This window comes from Notechis scutatus, chromosome 5 (assembly GCF_049901735.1).
Source record: "Notechis scutatus isolate UNSWTSFEM ecotype Mainland chromosome 5, rNotScu1.2, whole genome shotgun sequence".
Lineage (NCBI taxonomy): Eukaryota > Metazoa > Chordata > Lepidosauria > Squamata > Elapidae > Notechis > Notechis scutatus.
In genome coordinates, this window is record NC_142013.1 from 87693276 (window position 1) to 87717584 (window position 24309).

Sequence of the window (24309 nt, forward strand, 5' to 3'; positions counted from 1 at the left end):
AACATTTATGGGCAGCTTGCAAGATAAAAGCATTATTATAACATCAGTAAAACATTAAAAAAGCAAAAGATAAAAATGGCAAGCACAATGGAGAGAGGCGTATCTCACCTCCTCCAAAGTATTAATGTCCTCAGTGACTGACATTTGTATTCAACAATATTTCTTGTTCCCCACCTTTGCTGACTTTCTCAAAGATAGCCAATGTAAACAGGTCATAAATGCCAAGAAGTGCTTTGAGGGTGGAACTAGGGCAACTCCTTCCCTCTTACTGTTAAGGCAGCAGCTTTCTCTTTTATTTTCAGAGTTTCCCTCATGAGATGCAATGTTTACTCCTGCAGAGTAATGAATTGTTTATTTGGTAGTCTTTGGGGAGTTTTGCAAAAGGGCATGTGCAGCTGGATGAGAGAGATATACAGGCAGTCCTCGATTTACAACAGTTCATTTAGTGACCATTCAAAGTTACACCGGCACTGAAACAATGACTTATGACTGTTTTTTTCATATGACCGTTGCAGCATCCCCATGGTCACATGATCAAAATTCAGATGTTTGCCAACTGGTTCATATTTATGATGGTGGCAGTGTCCCGATCATATCATCCCCTTTTGTGAATTCTGACAAGCAAAGTCAACGAGGAAGTCAGATTCATTAACAACCTTGTTACTAACTTAACAACCATGGCAAGAAAGGTTGTAAAATGGGGCAAAACTCACTTCACAAATGTCTCACTTAACAACAGAAATTTTGGGCTCAGTTGTAATCCTAAGTTGAGAACTATCTATAAAGCAATTTCTCCTGGTGGTACTGTTGTGCTATAAGAGAGCCAGTTTGGAAACTGGGAGTCACTGAGATCTCCCATTTTAGGCACAAAGCCAGCTAGTGATTTAGAGCCAGCCATTCTCTCCCAATCCTAGGAAGAAGGCAAGGGCAAACCATTTCTGAAAATCTTGCCAGAAAAATAGCAGGGACTTTTCCACAGGCAGTTGCTAGAAGTCAACATTTACCCAAAGTCCCCATCCTAAAAAAACCCATCCCAAATTGTGCCCTATTGAACTCTAGCTTCCTTTCCTGGAATCAGATGTACTGAATTTGATTTTATGTTCAGAACTATAGCCAACCTATTTTTATTTGCCCAAAAGAATAAAATATTCATTTGCTCTTTGACAGATAGTTTTTTTTAATCTATAGTGAGTTGGAGAAGCCAATGCTGAAGGAGGGTTAAAAATGTTCTAGAAGCACTTATTCTTCATCCCTGCATGTCTCAATGTTTGTTCTTGGTAGGGCACCAGGTATTGGGTGAAATTTATCTTGAGTTATTTTGCATACCTATTAATAGTTCATTATATTTTAATTATATTTTTGTTCTTTACCCTAAATGCATAACAAGGACAGTTTTATTTCAAAATGCGATTACCTAAAGAAACTCTAAATCGATTTGCATTTCATTAAATATTTAAAAATTATAGATTTATAAATGCACTCAGCTCTATAGTTTCTTTTTATTTACTGTCCAGTTCGTTCAAATACAGTTCTGCTATGATATATTTTTTAAACTTATTGTTTCTACCCACAGTCTGAAGATGCACTATCAGTAACTTTGATAAAATTAAGGAAGTCTTTGATCAGTGACACGTTTTTATAATCTCATCCATTTCACCAAAGGAACGATAGAACGTAATGCTTAATTGATTTAATGATATTGTCTACTTGTTTATTTTAAGTACTTTAGTCTGATCACATCTGCATGTTGAATAAATAGGCTTAAATAAATCATGACTAGAGCAACAATTTGCTGAATTTAAATTTCATACTGTAATTACTTAGATACCCACCCTCTCATATATATATATATATATATATATATATATATATATATATATATATATATATATATATATATATATATATATATATATATATATATACATACATAATACATACATATATACATATATATATACAGAGAGAGAGAGAGAGAGAGAGAGAGAGAATTTATCCTGTATGAATAACTCAAGTCCTTTTTCTGTTCCCAAATTATCCCATAGTGGTTTTTTTTCATGCTTGTGATTGTTGTTTCTGTAGGCTTGCCTCAAATCCGAAATCCATGACAGGAATGGGCATTTTTTGGATGGCAAACAATCATACTTGAATGTCTGAAGGTTGTAGATCAGGTGAAGGGCATCAAAGATGTGAATAGGGCTCAGTATTTAACAAATTTCATTTTTTAACATGAGGTTTGCCTGACGTGGCTTATTCTGTGATTTTCATTTATTTCCTACCCTTTCCTATATTCTTTCCTCAAAAGCTTTTCCATTGTCCTTTGTCAGCAATCATGCTTGAAGAGAGCTATAAAATAAGGTTTAGACTATTTGTTCTCACCTAGTATTGAGATATAAGCTATACCGTATCCAGTATTTTTAGCTATTGTAGCCAGAAGAACTTTCTTTTTAAATATATTTATAAATACATAAATGGCTTTAATTGGTAACAGTATTATTTCAAAGATATGTGTTTAATAGATCTGATAGTGTGAAATGCAGGAAATAAACATTTTCTTATACAGTACAAAAGATACCATTCTAAATTTCTTTTCCCAAAATCAGTTTAAATCAGGTTTTCAAAAGATTATATTTTAAACATTCAAGAATTGGATGCAGAACTAAACATTGAAATCAAGATTGGTTAATCTTTAAATACCTTATATTAAATGCACAAAATCATTTTGTAGAAAGATTGAATGGGGAAATGGGATGGAGAATTCTGTTTATTGTCATCTGAAAGAAAAGTTTAATTCTCATTTGATTCCCTTTAACTTCTTATATAACAAGAATTAGAAACGTTTGAGGCCCCACAAACAAACATACTGTATATATCGAGTATAAGCTAGTTTTTCAGCCCAATTTTGTGCTGAAAAATCCCCTCGGCTTATACTCGAGTCAGATTCCCTCTGAAAAAAATGGTGTGGAGTCGCGCTCCGGCGGCAGCGACTCCCAACAGCCCCAGCCGGGAAGGAAAGGCAAAAAGCACTTTGCCTTTCCTTTCCGAGGCGGCGGGACTGGGGCCGCGCCGGCGGTAGTGACTCCTGACTCAGGGGGCCTCCGAGGGAGGGGAAGAGAGTGACTCCTGCCTCCCGCTGTCATCATCATCTTCTTCTTTTGGGTTAGTGAATCAATTAAACCTTTCATGATAGTGAGATCGCTTTCCCAAATTAATTATTTTTATTTTTGAAATTTACCAGTAGCTGCTGCATTTCCCACCTCGGCTTATACTCGAGTCAATAAGTTTTCCCAGTTTTTTGTGTAAAATTAGGTGCCTCGGCTTATATTCGGGTCGACTTATACTCGAGTATATACGGTAAGCTTGAAGGTCTCCTGGTGTGTGACCCTGGATTTCCATAGTGTTGTCCCCTTCCCTGATTGTATGAGTGATAGTAGCCACATTTTCATCTTAGGTACTGAGGAATGTAATTCTTTTGTTCAAGCAGGTATGGAAGGTAGTTTCCATGTTTTCCTGATGCACAGAAAAAAGAGGTTATGTTGATAACTGGATAAGGAGATTAGTCTCAGTGCCAACAGTGCATCCTGGATTACTCATCTCTCCAGCCTTGAAGTTGAATTCATTTTGCATCTTTGTCTTAGTAGAATGTTCTTGATGCGCCAACTCAGAAAGCTCAAAACTGCCCAAGGAGCTGCTGATCCAATTCTACAGAGGAATTATTGAGTCTGTCATCTGCACCTCTATAACTGTCTGGTTTGGTTCTGCAACCCAACAGGACAGACACAGACTTCAGAGAGTAATTAGGACTGCAGAAAAAACAATTACTACGAACGTGCCTTCAATTGAGGACCTGTGTACTGCACGAGTCAAAAAGAGGGCTGTGAAAATATTTACAGACCCCTCACATCCCGGACATAAACTGTTTCAACTCCTACCCTCAAAACAATGCTATAGAGCACTGCACATCAGAACAACTAGACACAAGGACAGTTTTTTTCCTGAAAGCCATCAACTGCTAAACAAATAATTCCCTCAGCACTGTCCAACTATTTACAAAGTCTGCACTACAATTACTATTAATCTTCTCATCACTCCTTATCACCATCCCCTCCCACTTGTGACTGCATGACTGTAACTTGTATCCTTATGAGCTATATTGACTGTTTCCTAGTATGATTTGATTGCTTATTGTACCCTATGAATATTAAGTGCTGTACCTTATGATTCTTGATGAATGTATCTTTTCTTTTATGTACACTCAGAGCATTTGCACCAAGACAAATTCCTTGTGTGTCCAATCACACTTGGCCAATAAAGAATTCTATCCTATATATTAATTAGCATCTTAGGCAAAGTTATTTTAGGAAATTATGATATATAGGATTTTCTGCTTGTATAAATATAATTAATATCTAAGTGTCTTTCGAAATAATCAAAGGCCTAATTAAAAGGAAGGAAAGTCTTAGGTGATTTTTTAAAAAAACCAGGCATAAGTGGCCAGGCAGCATGTTCCACAATATGAGTTTTACCAGCTACCCTCTGACCCATATTCCTTCATCATTGGGGATGGGGGAGACAAAGTGAATGTTTAAACAAGCCATTTGTATTACTGGCTGTGCAGGATAATTTTCAACATGCTGGCCCTAAGATAATTCAGTGGCACATCAGATAGATCTTTATAGATAATGATCAGATCTGAAATGAGTTCAGGAGTTTGACAGACAGTGTGGTGACTCTAAAATATATATTATTCTACAGTTAGAAATTGAAGACGAGTTCTAGTTATTCCTTGGACAAGAAACCAGTCTGGGTGACTTTGGGCTAGTTGCTCTCTATCTGCCCTAGGAAGGAAGCCGTGGCAAACCATTTCCAGGAGTCGGTCCTGACTTAAAGGAACAAAAAGAAAGAGACTTGTTTTATACAAATGTCATCTAGAAAGGCTTTGTGTAAAGCAGAGCTGGCTGAGGAATTCTGGGAGTTGAAGTCCACAAGTCTTAAAGTTGCCAAGGTTGGACACCCCTGGTGTAAAGGTATTGGCTGTAGAATGTAACAACTAATATGCTATGAAGTCACTAACATGCTGAAACATTTTTTTCCTTCTTTTTTAGCTGGAATGTCTAATGCAGTTAGTGAGAGCTGGAGCGACTGTAAATGCATGTACAACACGTTTTGCACAAACGCCAGCCCATATTTCTGCTTTTGGAGGACATCCTCAGTGTCTCAACTGGTTAATTCAATCAGGGGCCAACATAAACAAGCAGGTATCACCATTTTTTTTACATTCTAAATGGTATTCTAAAATTGTATGCCAATGTTAATTCAAGAAATTCTATTATTGCTAATAGGTAAAGTTCCTTTCATGCAATCATTGAATGCTTGCAGGTTTTGAGGCATGTTGGAGATGATTTGCATTCTGTGTCCCTCTTTTACATGTCCTCAGGTTTCGAAAACTGCTGATTAATCATATAGGTCAGTGAACAAAAGAATTGTATTTGCGTTCACAAGTGAAGATGCAGAACGTGCAGTCATCTTCATTCTTTTTACATTCTGCAGAAAAATATTTTGTAATTTTAATAGATATTTAATGTAAGCCTTCATAAAACCCTGAATATATTTGAATAAAATTAGCTAAAAAAACCTACAGTTAGTTCAGAATAAAACTAAATCTTAAATATTGGAACATACTCTGTTGTAAGCAGTACAGATGTACTTGATTTAATCAACTTTTTTTAATTTTACTGTATCAAATCATTTCATGCATCTGAAATAGACAGTAGAAGTCTACTGCATTATATAGAAACCCAGAGCTCTCAGGTGTATCACTGAAGATAATTGTGGTATTTATACACTACATTTTAACCAAAGTAGTCCCTGAAGCTTCTTAGAATTGCAGCTTATATTAGATTTTATCTGATTTGTTGGTAATTTTTTCATCTGCTGGAAAGTTCTAGGGCAGACGTGTCAAATACGTGGTCTGCGGGCCAGATCCAGCCTGCAATAGGTTGTAGAGTTGGCCCAAGGGCTGTCCTGGAGATGATGAGGGACCAACCGCTGCTGCCCCGGGCCTGGCTACGCCCACCCAGTTGGCTGTGGTGACCAGGCCACGCCCATCCCAGCCCCCCAAGGGCAAACAAACTCCTGATGCAGCCCGCGATGGGATCGAGTTTGACACCCCTGTTCTAGGCAATGTCATCCAAGAGGAAGATACCCATAGGGGGTGCTGGATAATGAATGATGATCCATGTGAATAGCCTCCCAGATATCTTGAAACATAGCTTAACAATACTCATCCCTTCCTTGTGGACATCTGAATGAACCCAGTTCTTGGGTCCATGTACATTGCTGCATTTCTATGATGGTCTAACATAATTATTTGATAGACCTGCTGCCTGAGTTACAATAAAGTTTTTGAAATCTAGCTAAAATTATAATGGAATGCAGATCCAATTAAACTATCTGATTTTTAAGGGGTTTTGGAATTTTGCAGCTGAATTCTCCTTAGCTTTAAGGTTACATCAGTTGTACAGAGATGGAATGGCCTTGGCAAATCATGAGGAGGCTTCAGATCATAGCCAAAATCTAAAATTTAAGCAACTATGAGATGCAATGATTTGGGGAATTATTTTTCAAGGGTACAAGTAGTCCTAGACTACGGCTGCAGTTGGGACCAGATTTTCTGTTTTAAATTGACAAACCCATATAACTGAATCCAATTTTATGACAATTTTGTGGTCATCATTAAGCTAATGCTATGGTCATAAGGGCAAAGCCATTCTTCCAAATGGACATTTTATTGCCAGAAACTAGCAAAAAATGTGGTCATGTGACTATAGAATACTGCATCCAGCCATAAAGGTAAGCAGTTGCCAAGCATCCAAAATTTGGGTACATAATTTTGTGTGTGTGACATAACATTCTACAAAGGTCGTATTCATTCTGACCCGTGGCAAATCAAGGACTATCTGAGTAGCAGCAATAAGAGATTTCAGGAGAAGAAAACAGGCTGATTGTTATTCCCTTTCACATTGCTGTCTTAACCAGCAATGTATGTGGCAATGAATATGATCCACCAGCTTAAATATCCTACTGTTAGAACATCTGTCACCCAAAACAATTCTGAAGAAACATACTTATTTATCAGGTGTTGCAAAGATTCTGTTTCTAGCTGTGTAACTAGGATGTAGAAAGTAGAGAAGAGGAATGATGGCAGATTAAATGATTTTCATTTTGTTGTTTTCAACATCCATTAGTCAATTTTGAAAGTTATCGTAGTTGGCATCGCATAAGGATATTTTTCATGTATTATCTGTCTTATTAAACTTGCTTTCTGCATTAGCTAAGACAGTGATGCACTGTTGAGTTATTCTAGACTTCTTGTCCTAGATGATTTCATTTCTGCATTGAATTTGTGATTTTATATCTGCCATCACATCTCGCCTATACAGCAGACATATTCTTGACCTTGTATCCTATGTAACACACGGTGACAAATTACTCTGCATAGTTTCAGAAATTGTGTGCCTATATGCTACAAATGCTTTGTATGTCAGAGTACTCTTGGTAACTTTTCTGCCTCTATTTGTTAATGATAATGTCTCTTGGTTAGTCAAGTCAGCTGGGTTCTAGCTGACTGTATGTTTAAGCGGGGTGGGGAAATCAGTGTTTCCATGACAGTGGGACATGTCTCTTTTTCAAAGGAAACAGTTACAAGATGGTAATTACAAAAAGTATTTTCTTGATCCAGAAGAACTGAACATGGGACTATCCATGAAAAGTATCTGGAAGCTTCCAGTATCTTTAATATGAACATGGTAACTCATTTACTAGCTGTTGTAGGGTATCAAGATGGCAGGATGCCTGGCAATTGCCTTCTGAGTACAACATAAGATTCTGATGTTAATTTTTGAACCAATAAGTAGTTTAGGTTCTACTCTTAGAGGGACTTTTTCTCCTATTATAAATCAGCTAATATTAACATAGGTTCTGTAAGAAAGGCTTTTTTTAAAGATAACTTTGATTTCATGTACTGATTTATTGGCATAACCAAGAAACCAATTGTTTCCAAGTTTTAGATCATTCACTTCAATTTTATTTGCAGCCAAAAGGCCCAAAAGCAAGCTGCAAATTTAAACTTGGCAATGGATAAAAATTTTAAAATATAACACTTAATAAATACTATTTCATAGACCTAAAACTCTAATTCATTGATTTGTTACTAAAGCTTTGTTTTTGTGGTCAGAGTTAAAAAAAAACTGTTGCCACTATAATCTTAAGAATTTGACCTGCAAGTATACATTTTTCAGATTTTTTATCAGTTTTTTCAGACATTCAGAAGTATCTCTTCCTGGCTTAGACTTTAAAATAGGCCAGGTAATTTCCTGCTGACCTCTGTTACAAAATTCACAATATAATAAAATATGATCTGTCATTCAGGATCAGTAACATACTAGGAACAAAATCATTGTGAGATGGGAATTATTTTATAAATTTTATCAAAGGCTTTTGAATTAAATTTTAGAATGACTTATTTGGATATTATCTTTGCTCCCACTCACATTTATTATCTCTTAAAATAATACTTTTAATCAGACCTTTAAATATTAATAGTTTTAGTATGTATAATTTAAACATTTTATCTTTCATTTTGTATTTATGCCTTCAATGTTAATTAATTAGCAAGGCAAAATATAAATTGATGGAACTTAATAACAAATCTGGCAGTTCATCTTGATTCTGCTTGTCCTAGCAGATAATTATATGCAGCTTTATACCATAGTAAGTTAATTGTGATTGTAAGCCATGCGCGGCAGCCCCCACCCACCAAAAGGTGTACATCCCCCTCCCCCCTCCACTTTTTTTTTTTTGCGCTTTCGCTTTGGACATTTGAAGAGCAACCATTTGACCAAAAGCAAAGCAGGAGTTAAAAGTTAATTCAGCCCAAAGCAAAGCGCACTTTCACCCCCCCCCCCCCCCCCCACCCGCCGAGGGCCAGCACCAGCCTCTTTAATCAACAGTTAGAACTTTTTTCCCCAGGCCCCTTTTACTCACTTAGCCAGGAGCGAGAGGGGACCCCCCCCCCCAGCCCGCACCGGGGGCCCCCGGCTTCCCACGGCCCCCTTCGACCACCCACCCCCACCCCCCCCCCACCAAGCGGCTTCACCATCACCCTGGTATCCCGCCCCCAATTGCTTTGCTCCCGGCCTTCCCCCCCACCGCCACAGGCACCCACCCACCCGGCCCCCACCACCCGCCGCATGCAAAACCTGCGTGCAAAAAGAAAAGAAAAGTACGCCGCACGTGAGGATCTTCAATCCTCTCCTCCCCACACCGCTAAGGAAGGAAGAGGGGGAAAGGTTAGGCAGCGCGTGGCGCAGTGACACCCGCCACACACACACACACACACACACACACACACACACACACACACACACCCCGCTCCCCCAGCCTTCCTCCCGCTGCAACTCAAGCTCAAGTGGGAGTCGGAGTCCTCCGGCGTATAAGACCGACCCCCACTTGGAGGCATGTTTTTCAGGGCAAAAAAGTCGTCTTATACGCCGGCAAATACGGTAAGTTAATTGTTAATTGTTAGATGATATTATCCAGATGATATTTCTGTTATCTTTTGTCCAACAATCATTCATTGAAGTCATACATAGTTTATATTAATTTGATACGTTTTTGCTACAGGATTATGTTGGTGAAACTCCTATTCACAAAGCAGCCCGATCTGGTAGTATGGAATGCATAAATGCCCTTGTGGCTTATGGAGCTCAAACAGAGTAAGTAAGGTTTGGGGGGGGTATTTTCAGTAGTTGTATGTCTAGTTAACTAACATAGAACAGTGAATTCAGGTATTAACAAAGAACTCCACAACAGTAGACAACATAGAAATTATTTCAGTTAAGTCATGTTGAACTAAGCAAGTGCTACATATTTATCACATCCCTTAGCTCTTGCAATGCACATTTACTCATTGCGGTAATTAGAATTCCTGTGTAAGTGTGTGTAAAGTGGTAGCTGTCTGTCATATAGGAAACATTGTATGTATAATATATTAGTTAATACAGTTAATTGCATTTTAGATGAATTATTTTAATAGAATATAACTGTAAAAAAGACAGATGGAATTTTAGGCATGCATGTTTAGTAGTTTTTTGTAGTTTTGTTCTTTAACTTTTTCTTTAAAGGTGTTATGTCCTGCAAAATACTCAGAAAATCTCACAGTGACAACATACTACTTGGACAAAATGGATGCAGTATTCACTAGAACTGTTGAGTATAAGCTATATGGCTTATAATATAAATGACATTAGTATTTTCTCTTGAAGCTAGTTATATTAAATAGCGTGTTATAATTTAATCTGAAGAATAAATTCAGTTTAGTGCAAGAGAATTCACTGCTTCTTTAACCCTTTGGTTTCCATTTTAATTAATCTGCTAATATTGAAACTCAACAGAGAGATACATGAATCTTCCTGTGCATCTTTTTAAGCTATTCAACAAATGGTCTTGGTAAAAAAAAAATCACTTTTATTTATTGCCATAAAAACATTGCCCTTTGTTTAATTGAAATTTATTTTCCCTGTGCCTGTATACTTTAAGAATAAGACATTTCATTTATGTTTTCAAAACTGAATGCCTAAAATTTAGCCATCATTTATTTTGAGGATATACTGTCTTAAATTAAAAGCCTTAGAACAAGAGAAATGTTACAAAGGCATGAAAATTAAGTATTAAATTTATGAAGAATAGTTATTTTACATAAAAACAAACAGGTCATTTTTGTACAGTAGCTGTTGAATCTTTCTGATTTAATAGTTGCTGTGATATCTTTCCGGTATCACTTACGAGTATAATACCCGTAAGAAGCTCATTGGCTGTACCAGCTTAACATATTTATCTTTTCAGTGGTTTCTCCTTTAGCTTTCCACTTGATTTGTTTGCTTGAAGATAAAAGTTCAGAGAGAGGCAATATCTGTCTCAAAACTAGTTGCTAGGAAACAGATAAGGAGAATGTTGCACTCAGGTTCATTTTACAAAATTGCTTTTTGAAGCATTTGGTATTGGAATTTGGTCATTAGTCTTGCACATATTTTTAAAGCTTGCTATTTAGTAGAGACCTGCCAATAATTACCATATTTTTCACTCCATAAGATGCACTCCCCCTCCCCCAAAAAAGGGTGGAAATGTCTGTGTGTTGATTCCGGTCCTTTGGTGAATAGCAGTCGGGTCGTGGCAGCAGTGCTGAACCCCGCCTCTTTTGTCTTTGTCATTGCCCGCTTCTTCTGTCTCTTCTGCAGTGCAGGAGTCAATAGGCAGATCTGGCACATGAGGGGACACCTATCTTCTCAGGCTCCTCCTGATTTTTTTTGTTTCATTTTCCTCTAAACCTAGGTGTGTCTTATAGTCAGGTGCGTCTTATCATGCGAAAAATATGGTAATATTACTTGTCTCACGTATCAGGTATTTGCAAGCCTTGTAAATAACTTGCAAATAATAATAAATAAATAGGTGTCATAAAAGAATATTACTGTTGCAAGTAGAAAAGCACTAATCCTGAATATGCAGAAGAACCTAAGTCAGGAGATTCATTTATTCTAATTGTACTCAAAAGTTTTGATGATGGAATTCAAAATGTGTATCTTCTGTATGCATCCCTTCTGGGCTCTGGTCACGGACAGGATCTTGGAAACCAAGCAGTTTAGATTTCTTATATTGTGTCCTATGTAGATATATGACAATACCGTTTATTTACCTAGAACATCTGGTAAGCACCTACATGTGCATTGAAAGCATGAACCCATTTCAAATTAAAAATGCTTTAAAATGTGATATATGAAAATATCTTTCAATGTATTGGAATGTTCTAATTTTTGAGTTATCTTCTCAGTTTCAAATTTGAAATGTTTTATGCCCCGCTGTTCAAAACAACAAGAAACCATTAGACTTGGGTGGCTAATAAATTTTAATTAATAATCATGATAATGTAGGAGTTATATAAATGGCACTAGTGTATATCATAGAAGATTGTTAACATTTGTCTGACTTTCAAATAAATTTTGTTACTCTTGGGTAATTTAACTTAAAACTTCAAAATTGGTAGTCATAACTAATAATTGCAGGATACCATATAAGGGTTGGATTGTTCTAGCTTTCAAATTGAGATAGTAATATCCTCATTATTTACCTATGTGGAAATGACAATTTAGGCATCTATTTTGAAAACTGGAGTTAGTACATTTGTCATATTATGCAAGTTAGTAAGCAAATATGAAGAATAAAACATGTTGACAATACAAAATAACAAATCTCATGCTTTTTAAAAATCTGGTGGTACTTACCAGAAAGCATTCAGTAAAGTCAGTAAGAGTCAACAGTACAGAAATATTGCTATGCTAATTAAACCCCTGCATTCTGTTTAACTTACTATGAAACTGGCTTTTGTTATTGTTTTGCTACAGAGCAGAAATGCTGGCTTTTAAAAATAAAAAAGTGACAAGGTGCATTTCCAACTCTATGTTATATAAATCTGGTACATTGGATCATTGAAAAAAAAAAAAGAGATAATCCATATATATTTTACCTTGAATACTTTCAAGGAAAATGTACCTAAAACTTCAAGCTTAAAACTAAAGATACTCTTCATCATTAGACATGAAAAATGTTTAACAATTGAGCATTTGGTAACCTATAATGCTAATACCGTTTAGAATTTATACCATTATTACCATTTAACTGAAATGGAAGGCTCTTTATTTTCAGTACCTTCCTTTATATTTTTAATTTATTCCTGTAAAAAGGATGAACTTGCAGTTCTGAAATAAAGCAAAGAAAAGTAATGTAAGTCAAGATGCTTTGTTTGCCCTAATACTTAAGTTGGAATTCAAAGTTGTTTATACTTTAATAGAAAGCAATGTTAAATAAACCACAGTGGAAAATATTTTGATATGTTTGTGGTATTTCTCATTTTAGCTGGAGCATATTCTGTGACCAACAGACATAAACATGGTTGCTCCATTAACTTGGTTCTGTATTCATGGACACGTGAAGAGGGGAAGCAGGTGGTCCCAATGTCCTCATTTCAGTAAAGGTTTGAGGTGTAACTTTTTAATGTGGACGGATATATTCATTATCCATTTTAGTGAAGTTTGGTGAAAATGAAAATTGCATAATAAACATTTGAGTTGTACATGTACAAATTTTGGTGCCATGTTTTTTTTTTTGCCTTTGTAAAACGATAGTAATACAGTACTAAATTTGAAAAAATACTTCTTTTATAATATTTTCTGCAGTATAAATACATATACTCATGATTTTTTTATAAAAACCTGTTATTAAACTACATGAGGGTGTAGCATGAAAAAGTGGTATGTAGTTTCTTATTAAATACATGAATATGAACAAATACGTAGCATAGTCTTCAATTAAAATTTTCATTACAATATCCATGTTCTTGCAACTTTTTTGCAACTTATGATTGATATGTATTTAGATTTAGGCTGATTTCAGAATTGCAGGATTTAAAGAGAAAGTGTTAAGGATCAGATGAAAGATATTTCTTACTTTCTGGGAGACAACTTTAATATAGTCCATTGAATTTTAAGATTAAACAAAATTACAAATAACATGGCTCAATATGTTTTGTTCATTCCAGAATAACTCCAGTCTTAAACTATTGATGGAAGCCTTTGTATTAAAAAAAGAAAGGAAAAAAACTTTGCTAGATTGAGAAGATTTCCTGTTTTCCTCATCTTGGCAACTGACTATTTATATTCATTCCCATATATTGCATCAGTCCCTGAAGGCAAGACAATAGTTATACGTAACATGTCAGTCGAGGCACTAATTGCTACTTTCCGGCAAGGCATCCTGTAGAAATAATATGAAGTTTAGTATTCAAATAAGCTTCTTCAGCATTACAGTCTTGATCTATCGTGAACAGTAATCATTTTTAAATATCCCAGCATCTTTTGATTTAAAGCAAAAAAAAAAAATGCATTATCAATTTCCAATCATTCTAATTTTTGCAAATTTTTCAAAGTGCAAATAATCATTATTCGGAGTCATATCACAGAATATTCCGTCATGTATATCAGCAAAATTCTCCTAGTGAGCTATCCTAATGCCAGTTATCTTCTTGAAAAATCATTGCTCTTCTCTGGCCTTTCCAGCCTTTAAGACTATCCACACTTTCTCTTTTTACAGTATCGGTCTTATCCATAGCATTAAAAATAATACTGATTCTTTGTATACTCCAAAATGTTTATTGGTAAAAGACAGTAAACCTAGTTTATTATTTTTTGATATAAAGAATATATGGGAAATATATTTTCTTAGATTCTTAGTATGCAACACTTCCAATTTGGGCTCACTAAATTCTCATAAAGATATTTGTTCATTCACTACTCAGTACAAATAAAAAATATATTTTATATCCTTCTTTGCTTGTGTGAGTAGAGAAAAGAAAGTGGGAAATTGAGCCAAAGAAAAAGAGAAATGTACCTAATGAAATGACTTCTGATCTTCGCAGCACTTATTGGTCTGATTATTACCATTTGCCACCTTCCCAAGTTAATAAATTGGTTCCCTTCTTTCCATAAACACCCCCTTTTAATCTGCAGAGCCTGGTCTCACTGATTGATTTTTGTCCATTTTTATCAAATGTCCATAAAGGGCTTTCCAATCTTTTATAAAAAGTAGCTACTGTTCCTTCCCTAATCAGACAAGTCAATTTAGCCATTTCAGAAAATTCTACCATCTTCACAGTGCACTCCTGCATCATGGGTATTCATTCCTGCATTTTTCTATCTTTATTCAGTATTCTGGTCCAAAGCTGCAGTAGCTTTTCATCTGACTAAAAATGTTACTATTTATTTTTTTTAAAACAAATTTTATTAATTTTCAAAGACAATACACAAACAAAACATAAAACATAAAAACATAAAACATCTTTTCTGAAAGCTGCTTGATCCCGGGTTAGATCTCTTCATACAGACACAAATTCAAATTCATGTTCATTTTATATACCATTCCATATCTTATTACCATTTTACATTCTCTATATAGCTTCTCACCTCTTTTAACTTTCTTAGTTTTATTTATCTCATCTCAGTTCAGATCATTATGCTTATTATTCTTTGTCTGTTCTGTTACCAGCTATCTATTTATCTTTTCTCTTTAAACAAAATTTCTCCTGTACACTAATTGGAGTGTGACGCCTTTAACTCTTTCCCCTAAATTTATAACACTTAGTATAGTACATAACTTCCATTGGGATTCTGTTTAGTACATTCTAAAGTTACACATATTTTTTAAAAAGAAAAATTTATAAGTATGTAATATAATTAAAACAGCTATCCATGCCAATTCAAATCTATCATTAATATTAATATTCATTTAAATCTTAAACATTTTACACATTTTCAATTGAATATCATACTTTTATGGGAACACTTATACTTTCCATAGTTATTTTCCCCCACTTCACATCACTTATATTTTAAATCATTGTATCATTAAAATGTTCCCATTTCCTCCTACTTCAATTCTCTCATTTATTTCATTGCCTTCCTTTTATTCACAAAAAATTCACTAAGTTACACTGAATATTTTATCCCATTTTTTGATCACATGTTGTTTCCAATTTTCTAACATTATTTCTAAGTACAAATATAACAATACAATCTTATGTACCTTTGCAGAATCCCTTTTTCAATTAAATTTTACCCATTATCTCTAAATGAATCTTGTTTCTTTACATATTGCTCCACACCATTGAGGCTTCTCATCCCTTCCTTCCTCCCTTGCTTCTTCTTCTCCCTGCCCTTTTTACCCCCTTGTCTCTCCACCTCCTTTTCTTCTTCTGCATTCCCCCTTTCTGTTGTTTTCTAACATTATATCTACTTTTCACCTTATTTTTCTCTTTTTTGGTTGTTTTTTTAAATCTTAAAGTCCCCTTTTTCTTTTCCTCCTTCTCCCTTTCTTCCCCAAATAAAGTTACCTGTTCATCAAAGATGGCTTCTTCTTTATCCCAATCATCTTGTTGCATAGTCAGTTTCTCATAGGTGCAAATCACCATTTCTAAGAATTGAAAAAGAGTGCCAAGAGAGTCTTTCCCTTCTTGTTCTTCTTTGTATTTTTTGAATTCAATTTTCAATTCATCCACAAGTGATGCCATTGTAGAGAGAATTTTTTTTTCCAAAACAACCACCCAAGTGTTTTTAATCCTTCAAAGATAATTTCCAAAAGTCCCAAAGTCACCAAACAGTCCAAATAAGCTGTTTCTTTTAGCACTTTCTTCTTTCTTCACTTTCTCTTTCTGGGGTTACTGTTTAGTTGCAAAGTTCCAGTTAAAATGTATCTTTTAGAAGTCTTGTTAGTATTTAATGATTCTTTAAATTTCTAGGCAATCTCCTTCTTACTTCCAAATCCTGTTCCAATTCTTTTTCTCTCCCTTCCCACTTACAGCAAAAAAAATTTTTTAAAATGTTCAGAAATCCTTATTATCCCTTTAGCATTTAATTATCCAGTTTACCTATTGATGCCAAAGTGGGTTTTTCCGATTTCTCATGCATTTCTGTTCGCTGTCAACGTTAGGAAGGAGAGTGAAAAAAAAAAAACTTTCCCTTTTAACTTCCATTCTCCGCTTGTAAATCTCTGGGAATTATGTATCTTTCGCAGATTTTAAGTTCCAGGATACCTTCGTTGTTGCTTTGTCCCGGTCAGCAAAAAAACTTTCACTTCTTTTTAGCTCCTCCTGCACTTTCTTTTCCAGCTGAGTGCTTCTTTGTGGCGGCCATTTCTGACCGCCGCTCTACCGCCTTTGGAAAAGGGGGTTTAGCCGGCTAGGGAAGAGAGGTGCGATTTCTCTCGACCCTGCCAGATCCCCCCTGTCTTCACCACCTTCTATGGAGGTGGCTAGCCCTGAAGCCGGGTGGCTCAGGGCACTCCAGCGGCGAGCGCAGGCAGAAACCATGCACGATCGCGGATTCCTGCCTGCCCCGAAGCGCTGCAAACCGGAACTCCTAAATGTTACTATTTCTTGTTCAGTGGCAGTTCTTTATAAAAGCTAGTTAACATATTTTCAAAAAGGATATAATATCAATTTTCCTAAAGTGTATTTATGAAGGGATTTTTATCTTGTCTCTTTAAGTTCATTTAGTTTTACATCATGGTTCCTAACCTGGAGTTGGGAGTTTAATCTGAATATATGTATTTGGCCATTTGTTCAGGTATCTGGTAGCGAAGGTGCAAGTTCAGTTTTGCCTAAAGTAGCCTTCAATCCAACTTCAGCTGATTCCTCTTGTGGGCGAACCCCCACTACTTTCATAGACTTGTCTATGTAGTTACAGAAGTAATGGTTCTTTTTTCTACATTCCAAAATTATGTGAAAACTATTTCATTCACATTTGCTGCTAAGAACCTTAAAATACTATAGGGATTATAAATTACATTCTCTTAGAATAACAGTTTGGATAATTAATCATAAATATACATGTATTAGAGCAAAAAAAGTCATTTGCTTTTTCTGCTAGAGAATTTTTTTTCCTAAAGTGCATATTTAAATTCTGCGCGTAGTGTCAGGTGTTGTAAAGGAAGGGACAGTGAAAACCTTTGCAAGCTTGTCTGTAAAATTAGTTTTTATAATTTATATAAAAGTATTGGGGAGAAATAAAAAGTGAATCCTTTTGAAAATATATCTAACAGCTAATTTTTTAGCTGTTTTATAAGTATTCATATTGTGAAGTACAGAAGTAGACATATTGTAGCTCATTTATTGTTAAAGTAGTGAATAAGTTTAAAGGACATTGTCAATATGAAATGAAAATATGGCACCATAATATCTGTATGTGCAGTTTATTTCTGCAGCAACTCTGAGGAAGTTTTCCCAATCTGTCTTTTAAATGGTTAAAATAATCTCAAGATCACTTTGTTGTGTTCTCTATTTTTGGATGCCAAAGGGTTAAAACTTTCAGCTTAGAGTTTTTTAGATTGATTAATTGATTGATTTTGTTTAGTGCCCATATGCTAGTATGTGAGGAACCTGTGGAAGAAATACTTCAGTAGCAAGAGTTCTGCTTAATCCCATGTATTGGCTATTTTTTAATGTAGGCATAGTTAAGAATTCACCTTTGTTTGCAATTTGCCAAATTTTAAAGTAACAGAAGCCATGAGTTGACGATTTGTTTCTAGTACATATCATGTTTACATTTCAGAGAACTGACAGAATTACATTGGGCTTCAGGATGAAAATCCGTGCTTGAGAGTCCGTCCTTGAGTCAGGCGCACTGTCTCATGGTTAAGGTGGTCACATGATGTTGGCTTAATGATAATAAATTATGTGCCACTGCACTTTATGTATGTTAGTATAACTTTAGTCTAAATGTTGCCTGCAAATATGTGATCCCTTATGATGTAAGTTTCCTGTTTAATGCACCATTCCCCGTTTTTTAAATCAAAGAGAAGATTCTGAAACTATAAAAACTACACATGTCAATGTTTTACAGCTACGTAATTCGAATTGACTTGATTTTTTCAAGTAATCCTAGAAAGGGGGAGCTTTCCATATAGAAACTGCTGAAACTGCCACAGGTGCTTCTCCGAAAACCTTACAGTTGTGGCATTGAATGTTCAGTATCGCTTCCTTTCTGCACACAAGGCATACTGTTGAGGTATTTGTTGCGGTGATTGGTTTTAATGCTAATCTAGGAATTCAGATAATAGAATATATAGATTTGCATGCTTTTGCTTAGTCTAATTACAGTATCTCTTTTTATAATTTATAAACTAACAATATAAGTTTGAATATTTTTAAATAAGCATATTAAGAATGGAGACTTTGTTTTCTTAATGAAGAAATATTTTAAGCTGCAGAAACTCTGGCAGTTGCATAAATTATTCTTGGAGGCTAGTCTTCATATAAGCTCAACATCCCCTTCTTTGACAAACATTTTAGATATGTTTTGTTCAAAGTATGTGACATTATAAGTGGATAATTTTTCAGCTGACCTGTATGAGTGAAATGAATTTCCCTTTCTCCTTCTTTAGTAAACCATTAGAGAACTACCAAAAACTCTGGCAAAATAATATTCTTTTCCACATTTTTTTTGTCTACAACTGTCTACAGGATACCTATGATTTATTAGAGTTATACCCTGCCTTTCCTCCAGGAACTCAAGACTATGTGCACTGCATTCTTTCAGATTTTTTTCCTCACAACAATATTATGAGGTCTAGAGGGAGGGACTGGCCCAAAACCACTCAGTGAACTTCATGGCTGAGGATGGACTTGAACCTGCATTTCCCCAGTTCAGCACCTTCACCACTACAACGTGTTGGCTTTGAAATTTCAGTCATATTCTTCTAGTTATAATTAGCAGAGTAGCAATTTTTCAGTGTCAGAGTTACTGTTCTTAAAGTAATATGTGCTCTGCAATCTTAGTTTTAGAAAAAGAATTCATTATAGGCTGTTAGATTGGCTTTATATGCAACTTTTAATTCTTTCATTGTCGAAAAGTCGCAATATTCATATATAATAAACAGCAGCTTGTTAACAATTGAAATTGTGAGGTTAACATCAAACATCTACATGTAGAATAAGGTTCCTAATACAGTCAAAGGATGTCTGTTGATAATTTTAATAGGAATTGGAACTGCTGATGAATCTGTTTTTAGCTGAGAGCATTGCACTTTTTTATGTTCTAAATACTATATGCTTCATCACTGCCATCCTTTAATAGCTGGTTTATAATATTATAACAGTCTCAAATGAATCATGACCTTAGAATGGATGTCATGGGGACATAGCTAAGTGGAAACCCAAAACAGAAGAAGAGTGAGACCACAGATGAGAAGATCTCTTGGCAAGAATAACCATAGACACGAAGCCTCTGGGAGCAGCACATTACCAAGAGGAATGTGGATGAGGCAAACGGGCAGAAGTCGCTATCAAAGTTGCCCTTAGTACTGCATACCAAGGTATACATGCACATCACTGCTAAAGATCAGAAGAATAGACATTTTAACTCAGATGAAATCTTTTTATCGTGTATCACAGAGTTACCTATTCAACATATTTGAATAACTAGAGTTTTGTTCTTTCTTCCATTTGAAAAGTGCAAATTGTTCTCTTCCTCTACCTTGTTACCTACGTTTTTTTTCAAAACATAAGAAAACTTTTTTATAAGCTGCTGCTGTTTAGCAGTAGTTGTCAACAATATTCTGTGCTCACAACAGCCTAATTTACCTGCAGTGTTTTCTCTAGAGCACAGGATATAGTGCTGTACAGTGGTATAAATACTAAAGTAATTCTTGGATTAGCAAATTAAGTCTTGTGCCACTTCAAGTGGATAGTTCAACCCCCTGAATACTGAATTTTGATACAGATAGTCCTCAACTTACTACCACAGTTGGGAGCAGAATTCCCAATGCTAAGCAAGGTAGTTAAATGAGTCACATCCAATTTTACAACTTTTATTTGCCACAATTGTTCAACAAATCACTGCAATTGTTAAATGAATCACATGGTCATTAAGCAGATCGGGCTTCCTCCATTGACTTTGTTTGCCAGCTGGGAAGATTGTAAATGGTTATCACATGACCTGAAACACAGCAGCTGTTACAAATACATGCCAGTTGCCAAGTGCCAGGCTGTTGATCATGTGACCATGGGGATTTTGCGGTGGTTGTAAGAGGGAGGATCTGTCATGTCATTTTTTTCAATGCTACTAATTTTGAGTGGTTGTAAATTGAGGACTACCTATATACACTGTGTTTCTGTAGTATTCTGTTCTCTTAAGCCGGTTTTAGATACTACCATTTTTTTAAAAAAATCTTGAACAAAAAATATCTATTCCTGCCTAAAATCTATTATTTTCAAGTCCACATTTATGAAGAAACATAAGATTGAATGAGAAGAATTATTTTCAAGAAATTTTTGCAAGATTTCTTTTAACCTTTTTTGGGTGGTAAAGCTTAATGAACAAAAACCAGTTATTCTGCATTTAAGGCCTATTTTGTATACTAACAAGATAAGATAAATAGAGGTATATATAAAGCTATAAATGTAAATATGTATAGATATGTATAGATTTATATTATGATATAAATGTTTGTCTTTCCTGTCTAAGCTTGTTGTCCAGATCTAAATTTAGATCGAATTAACACTTATTTATAGTATACTCACTTCATTCACTTGTCATCTCTTCTATGTACCTTGGTATAAAAATTGCTTTCCTGTTTAATAGGGAGAGAAAAAGCCTATAGCAGATTTTTGCCTGCTATAAAAAAAACCTTTATCATTGCTGGTTACTGTGTTTAAACTGTTACTTTCAAATTCTTAACTTTTACTTAAAAGTTTTAAGACATTTTCTTTTCTTTACCATTAATGGTAAGGGAAATTGTATAAAAGGAAACCTACTTCCTTTTTATTCATCTTCGGCAGGGAGATTGCTTATTTTTGAATTTCATTTTCTGAAATAAATTTCACTGTTAATACAACTTTAAAACAATCTTATTTCTGATTCCCTTTCAGATCCACTTAGGCGATCTACCCTGTTTTCTTGTTTGCACTTGGTGTCCCTTTCTCTCCCTCTCTCTCTCTCTCTCTCTCTCTCGCTCTCGCTCTATCTTTAGAAGTTATAGGTAAACTATATAGCTACTTCATAATTTTCTGTTGCACTAATTTATCTAACCCCTTTTCTAAACCATTTGCAATAGTGGTTGTCATCTCTTTCAGAATGGACTGGATTAATGCGCTGTATGATGAATTCCTTTTGCTCTGACTTTAAAACTTCTATCATTCATTTCAGTGGACTCTGTTTGAAAACAGAAAAACCACCCATCTGTTTTCTTTCCATGGGGTGTACGTACTTCTATCATATCCATCCCTCCCACTTCTTTTTCCACCAAGATTTACATTAGAGTTATTGAACTCTTTCCTCATAGAAATCCATTCTGTTGATCATTTTTCAGGTCACCGGGTATCTTGATTTTTGCTTTGCAGTTTTTTTTTTTTGAAGAACTGTGACCAGAGTAGATAGATTACTTTATCTAGGTGTGAAGATACTGCAGTATTGGCAATTGCATTTTTCATTGCAGCTGCCTGCTGAATTGATACATTTCTTTATGCAGTATCAGTCCATCTGTTCACTTATTTACTCTTTCTTATATCGGTGGTATTTAACATTTTAGAGGTCAAGAGTCTCAATTTTGAAATATTTTTTTGTGCTATCAAAATTATATTTATTGATGTTATCCATATCAGTTATGCTAGCACTCAAATGAGTTTTGCTTGTCTACAGATTTTATGATCCCATCTATCATGATTATTGCCTTAGTTTACCTGCTTCCTTCTTGAAAAGATTAATCCAGGCATTAGTATCTGCCCTATATATGCAAAGATATACAAATAATTCATTCAGAGCAGTTTCTCAATATTTTGAGCCACTTTTAGCATGGCTTTTAATTGTTTTAACGGTTCCACAGCCTTCCATTACAAGTCTCTTGTTGCTGCTAGAAATAATTTTTAATAAGTCTATTAGTATGCTCCTCAGAATCCTTTGCTGTACTCCTTACCATTTCTTGAAAATTTCTGTTCTTTATTGAGCAAGAGAATTTATGAATAAATCTCTGTTTTGTCTGATGGCTTCCTTAGCATTACTCATTAGCTATATTGACTGGTCTTAGAACATTTCCAGAATTACAGGAGACACTTCAATTGCCTTTTAATAGAGAGCTGGTGGTCTTTGGCTTTCATTTACTGCTTCCTTCTTACAATCTCCTGAGATTAGAGGTGTTTGCTGGCCTGAATTTGATAATGTTGTGGGTTTCTTGACCAATTTCCACTTGCATGAGATGTCAATTATTCTCACTTCATTACATCTGTAGTTCAGCTCAAAAATATATAGACCTTGCAGATTGCCACCAAAAATTGAAGTAGCTTTCATTAATAATGACTGCTTGGCTCGAAACATTCCCATCTCAGAATTCTTTCTAAATCTCTCTGCACTTTGAATTAAGCATGTATTAATATTTTATTCCAGACATTCGCTTCTATTATTTCGTAAATAACCCCAACAGTCTGTTTTCTCATTCTAATATACCGTGTTGCTACATGATTTATATAAGAGATTATATACAAGGCACAGGATTTTGTAACTGGAAAAAAAAGTAACTTCTCTGTGCTATTCTTTGTTCTACCTATATATACAGTATGTGTCTGTTCTGTCATGTTTTCAACAAGTATTGAATTGTTCAAATAACTGCCTGAATAATTTCAGTTTTAAAGCTCAAAATCTTAATATATGTTCTACGATAATGGTTCAAAGAACTGAATAATATTCTACCACTTATGATGTCACAAACTTTGATATAAGTTGCCAGCTTAGTACAAAACATAAACATTGGCAAGATATACACCTGCATATCTACTTTTTATTGTTAAGAAGAACTGAAATATTTTTGTGGTATGAGATTCTAGAATCTGCGGACTCTTATAACAATTATTTTGATTATTTATTTACAGATAATTCCTTTTAATCAAATGAGATGATATAAGACAGGAGTTGGATCAAATGTCTGAAGTTTGTATAAGGGTGAGATGCTTCAGGCTGCAGGCAAGACATTTTAGCAATTTCAGGCACTTAATTAGGAATTTTTATGGCACATAATGATTCTTAATTGTACTGCTTCCCAAATTTTGCTTAGAATGCAGATATGTGCTCAAAAGATTAGTGATATAATTTAAAATTGGATAGCTTAAATGCCCTTACTGGGGAAATGAGGGGAAAAACGCTCATCTTCAGAATTAGTAAAATCAGAAGCAGTCACCATACTATTTTTATTATGGGGTATAATTCAATATATTTGTATTGTGCAGCTTACGAAATGCCAGTGGCCTGACAGCAGCAGACCTTGCTCATACCCAGGGCTTCCAAGAATGTGCTCAGTTGCTCTTCAACCTTCAGAACTACCCATTAAACCATTTCTATAACAATGGCATCTTAAATGGGGTCCATCAGAATACTAGTCAAAGAGGGCCTAGTCGAAAACGATCTTTTGAAGACATGAACAATTTTGGAATGAAAAAAGCTAGAACTGAAGGTGAGACTTTGTGGATTTGTTTCACTCCAGTTGAAAAAAAACGGCAATAGTAGGTGAGGTAATCCTTCAGTTTGCAGTGAGATATCATCAATATGTGGATGGCTTTATATTTCTACTCCAGACCCCTTGAATGATGCTGTGGATGTCTGGAGACAGTTTGGGTCTGTATGGGGACAACAGGCTCAATGGCTGTGAGTATTTGGGACTTCC

At 35.2% G+C, this 24309-nt stretch overlaps 1 protein-coding gene across 1 annotated transcript in view; it reads left to right on the forward strand.

The window, feature by feature from the left end:
* Positions 1–24309, forward strand: part of ANKRD10 (ankyrin repeat domain 10) — a 32716-nt gene that overhangs the window by 1993 nt on the left and 6414 nt on the right. Inside the window, exons 2-4 of the mRNA XM_026668893.2 lie at positions 5106–5258; positions 9685–9776; positions 23876–24099. Of these exons, the coding sequence (XP_026524678.2) occupies positions 5106–5258; positions 9685–9776; positions 23876–24099 (469 nt within the window). The remainder of the gene's footprint in view (positions 1–5105; positions 5259–9684; positions 9777–23875; positions 24100–24309) is intronic.